The 5025-nt window shown below is 64.6% G+C and overlaps 2 protein-coding genes across 2 annotated transcripts in view; both read left to right on the top strand.

Annotated features, from left to right (window-relative positions):
• Nucleotides 1-455, top strand: part of MNEG_11777 (hypothetical protein) — a gene marked incomplete at both ends in the record, with an annotated part of 1787 nt that extends 1332 nt beyond the window's left edge. Inside the window, one exon of the mRNA XM_014039753.1 lies at nt 306-455. Coding sequence (XP_013895207.1) covers nt 306-455 — 150 coding nt within the window. The remainder of the gene's footprint in view (nt 1-305) is intronic.
• Nucleotides 456-1848: 1393 nt separating this feature from the next.
• MNEG_11776 (hypothetical protein) lies at nt 1849-4890 on the top strand (the record flags this gene model as incomplete). Its single annotated transcript, XM_014039752.1, has 6 exons — nt 1849-1958; nt 2239-2367; nt 2735-2933; nt 3244-3622; nt 3900-4150; nt 4507-4890. 6 exons carry the CDS (start codon nt 1849-1851, stop codon nt 4888-4890), a joined length of 1452 nt encoding a protein of 483 aa, XP_013895206.1.
• Nucleotides 4891-5025: the final 135 nt, after the last annotated feature.

Genomic DNA, 5025 nt, shown 5'->3' with positions numbered 1-5025 from the left:
GTTGGGGCGGTGGAGGACTGGGTGCAGGTGAGCGCCGCGACGGGCCATGGCAAGGGCAGCTGGGCGCGCCCTTGCTGCTTCAACGAGCCGCGGAGCCAACGTCCAACGCACGCGTGTTCGCCGCGCGTTTGAGCGCGCTGACCGCGGCGACGGGCCACTGGCTGGGCAGCAACCGGCGGCGCTGCCGCCGCCGCAGCCGTCCATCCGGCGCGGCTCGTGCGTGGGCGCCGACTGCAGTGTTCGCCGCGCCACACCAAGCCGGCCCCCTCCCAAACACGCGCCCGCCAAAACCCGCTGCGCCGCAGGGCCTGGAGGATCTGCCCGAATCATGGAGCCCCGGCCGGTGGTGCCTGGCCACCAGCCTGCCCCGCGTGCTGCTGCAAGACCGCGCCCAACCCGTCTCTGCCGCCGCCGGCGGCGCCACCAGCCTCGCCCTCTTCTTAGTGCAGCTCTAATAAACCGCGGTCGAAGGAGAAGTCCATGGCCAGGCCACGTCACACTGCGGCCTTTCGGCGGCCGGCCTGGCCCGCGTCGACGCGCTCATGCACCCGCACATACACTGTTTTGCACTTTGCTCGGGCCTTTCGGCCGCGCCGGCGAGAGGGGAAGCCGCGGGCGCGCCGCCCTCTTTCTTGGGGCTGGCAGGCGCCTGGAGGCGCCTGAGAGGGAATGAGGGAAGGTGCCAATCGAACCTGCTGCTATTCAAACAAGCAAAGAGGCAGCCTCACCAACCAGCGATTGCAACTTGGTTTTCCCCCTTCGAGTGTTGTTGAATTGCGCCGCACATTGCATAGTGCACCTCCGTGTACAGACACTCAGGAAAGCACACTTGTGTTGAACTCAGCCCGGGGAGGGGGTGCTTCATCGTCCAGTCGTGTTTGACTGGATTGACCAGCCTCGCGCCACCTTGGGCTGTCCTTCCTAGGTGTTGGGTAATCTGTTGACGCCAACCTCACGCGACCGAAAAGCGTCTCAGGAGGGTATTGATGCGGGCACCTCATGTTCGGCTGACGCCGACGCAGTGGTGGGGGACAGCAGCAATCGTGGGGGAGTTGGGGCAGGGACAGCTGCAGTGTTGGCGCGTTGCTTGCGTGTTGGCGGAGGAGGAGTCGTGGGGTGCGGCAGGGAAGCAGGTGAGGTTGCCGGCTGGAGACATACGCGACATTGCGTCGGCTGGTGGACGCATGTATATGATTGCGCGCACGTGCGCGCGCGCGCGCGCGCGCGCGCGCGTGTGTGTGTGTGTGTGTGTGTGTGTGCGTGCGTGCGTGCGTGTGTGCGTGTGTGCGCGCGTGTGCGCACATGTGCGCATATGTGCGGGCTCTCACTGGAGTTGCGAAGCCGACCCTGGGCTGGCACCATGGCTGGCTATCAAGTCCCCGGCCTATTCGTTACCCTTGCTGCGCCAGCCGCTCGATGCACCAGGCATCGGCCATCTGCAGGCGGTGGCAGCCAACATCATAAAAAGGTCATACACACGGCTCTGCGTAGCTTGCCAGGTTGTAATGTCCTCCAAGCAGCTGTTGACATGCAAGGAACCTCGCCTCGAACTTTGGAACTTTGAAAGTGTGAGTTACACACCAGGAGGGGAGGAAGGACGACGCGTGATTGGCCGCTAATTCACAATCACAAATGGGTAGTACATTCTTTACCCTCTGATAAGTCACGTTACAAAAAGGGCGGGCCGCACGCTGGCGGTGTGTCGACTCACCGTAGTACCTGGCATTCCCTCCTCGCAACGGTGTTCTCTCCTTATCATATTCAATTCATAAAAACTTGATTGCTGTAGTTGTTCTGTCCTGCTCAAATTCGGATATCTTGGCTTTCTAATTCAGTCCGGCCAACATCATGGGCAAGCCTCAAAATACAAGCGAAGACGCGGTAGTGTCGATAGATGTGGCCTCTAAGGTCGACGTTGGTGGAAGCCCTGCGGAAGAGCGGCGCCGCACGGCCACATGGTGCGCTCCCCTGCACGCCCAAGCAACCGCCTCCGCCGCAAACCGCGGCCGTGCGCCCTCGCTTCCCAGTGAATCAGCGCCCTCTCATCGTGCGATGGTGATGACACGTGCCTGTCCCTGTTACTTTCTGGTGCTGTGAGACGATCCCTTTGGTAGGGACTGAATCGGTCGCCCGCAGGAGGCAAGTGGGAACGCGACGCGTCACTACGGGCTGCGGCGCCCATCCGCCAGCAAGCCAAACTGCACCCGTGCTTTCTGCATTTGCAACCGGCCGCTGCAGGCAGGACGCAGCGTACCACTCTGTCACCGGGATGGTGGGCGCCGGCGTGCTGGGCCTGCCCAGCACGTTTGTGTCACTCGGATGGGCTGGTGGCATCATCACCCTGTTAATCAGCTTCTGGGTGTCCTGGTGAGAATATCACACACAATAAACCAATCTGAACCTGTCACCACAACGGCCGAGGGCCCGCGGCAGCGCCGCTCTCATGTGAAAGCGCATGCACCTGTGGAATCCTGAGGCGCCGCGCATGCGCTGCCGCGCAGCATCGCCCGAGCCTGCATGGTCGCCGCGGCGGCTGCCTGAGCGGGTGGCTGCCACTTTGGGGAGCGCCGGAGGGGCGTCCCCTTCTCGCAGCCAGTCCGCGATCAAAGACATGAAACGGTTCTCTTCACAGCACCGGGCAAACCGCTGCGCCGTACACAATTCACATCACTCCACCCCCCTGTGTCAAATTCTCAGTTGTTAATGCATGATACTCTGATTCGAACCCCGACAGGTATACCTACAGGCAGCTCGTCTACATGCACGAGCTGCCAGCCCCAGACGCCGACCCCGAGGCCGCCGCAGCGCAGCCCGGGCCCGAACCAGGGGCCAAGGGCGAGCAGTCGCGGGTAGTCCGCTTCGATCGGTACCAAGAGCTCACCACACACGTGTTCGGCAAGCGCGCTGGGCGGTGGGCGCTGATGCCGTTCCAGGTGCGCACGCCCCTGCGTGCGCGTGCGCACCCTGGGGGTTTGGACGGGAGCGGTCCCGCGGGCTGGCACCGCGCAGCAGGGGTGTCTGGCAGCAGCGTCAGGAACAACCCCGCGTGCGGCCAGGTTGCGGCGCTCAGCAGAAGCAAGCGGTGGTGCATGTGTCTGCGTGCGCCCTCCAGCCCCGCCTCCGCACACGCGCGCCGCATGTCGCACGCGCAAGGTCCGCACGCATGCTGTGTCCCACACCCCCCTCATGCCACCCACCACCCCTCCTCATTAACGCGCCCGCCCCCTCCTTGAAGCAACACAGGCCGCGGTCCTCGTTGGCATCGCGATCACGTACACAGTCGTCGGCGCGGAGGACATGCATGCGGTCGTAAAGGACTACAGCCCCGCTGGCGGCCCGCCAGCCATTCCCCTCTGGGCCTGCTTCCTCATCTTCGCCGCCCTCCAGCTGCTGCTGTCGATGCTGCCCGACTTTTCGGCTCTCGGCGTGGTCAGCCTGCTGGGGGCGGTGATGAGCGTCGGCTACTGCGCGATCGCCACAGGCCTGGCGGGGGCGTTCAGTGCGGAGGGCGGCGCGGCGCCGGTCGTGTATTCCCAACCGCTGACCGACCACAGCGCCATGGCGGTGACGAACCGGGTCATCGATGTGTTCGCGGCGATATCGACGATCCTGTTCGCCTATGGTGGGTGCACGTCTATCTGAGGGGGAGGATGGGGGGCAGCCGCCGAGCGGGAGCACGGCCGCCACATGTAGCAAGGCAAAGTGCGCTCTGCTCTGGCGCCGCCACTGGATGGGCGCAGCCGGGCAGCAGAGATGCACCCGGGCAGTGCGTGGCGTGACCGGTCATCGAGCCCTGCATCAGCAAACGCCTGGACACACACGAAACCACAGCAAGCATGCGTCACGACCTGCTGTCCCTCAAGCTTCCAACAAACCCCCGACCCCCACCGCACCGACAGGCGGCCACAACGTGGCCCTGGAGATTCAGGCCACCCTGCCCAGCCCCCCCACCGCCCCCCGCATGATGCGCGGCGTCAACGCCGCGTTCATTGTGACGGGCGCCCTCTACTTCGCCGTCTCGATCAGCGGCTTTGCGGCGCTCGGCGTCGGCACGGGGTCCAACATCATCCTGTCCCTCACCAATGGTCCCCTGTGGGTGCGCAATGTGGCGCGGATCTTCGTGGTTGTGCACGTCCTCGCCGCGTACCAGGTGCGTGCTGCGGCTCTCTGCTGTTCGGGCCGGCGCCGCCCTGGGTTGCTGAGCTACAGTCTATCGTCCCCCTGGATGGCCGCGTCGGGGGCCGTGGGCGGCGCGCAGGCGTGCGCGTGGGCAGCTTCACTGCCTCCAATCCGCCTGCACACATCCACTTAGATTAGGATTGGGATTGTCGCAAGATCCCGCGGTCGCCCGGTCCTGGAGCCGCTTGAACGCCTCCTGGCCTCAAGTCATGTCCCACCTCCATTGCACTCAAGCCGCTGCCGCTTCCACCCCCACCCCCTACAAAACCATAGCCCCCAAACCCTAAATTCTACCCCTGAACCCTAACCCCACAAAACCACAAACAGGTGTACACCCACCCGGTGTTCGACTGGATTGAGAGCGCCGCCGGGAAGCTTCCCGCCGTCGGCCGCGCTTTCAGCTACGGCAGCTGGGCGTCCCGCCTTGTACTGCGCACTCTGTACGTGGCGATTATAACCGTCGTGGCCCTGTTGATCCCCTTCTTCACGGACCTCATGGCGTTCATAGGCGCGGTGGCCATCACCCCCACCACCTTCCTGCTGCCGCCGCTGCTGTGGCTCCTGGTCAAGCGGCCGCGCCGCTGGGGCGCGGAGTGGGCGCTCAACTGGGTGCTGGTCGTCGCGACGGGCGTGATAGGGGTGCTGGGCGCGATCTCGGGGCTGTGGCTGATCGTCTCCCACGCCAGCAGATACCACTTGTTTGCTGCCTAGCCAGGTGCAAGGAGCAGTGCAGCACGACACGACGCTTTGCGGCAGCCAGGGCTGCTTGCGGCTGCCTGCACAGTGAGAGCGTGCTCATGCAGCCAGGGCCGACACCACATGCTCCACCTGCAGCGCGTGCGCGGG

Source organism: Monoraphidium neglectum, assembly GCF_000611645.1.
Source record: "Monoraphidium neglectum strain SAG 48.87 unplaced genomic scaffold scaffold02902, whole genome shotgun sequence".
NCBI classification, from domain to species: Eukaryota; Viridiplantae; Chlorophyta; class Chlorophyceae; order Sphaeropleales; family Selenastraceae; genus Monoraphidium; species Monoraphidium neglectum.
Note: the sequence above shows the minus strand (reverse complement) of the source record. Positions and strands in the feature narration are given on the sequence as shown.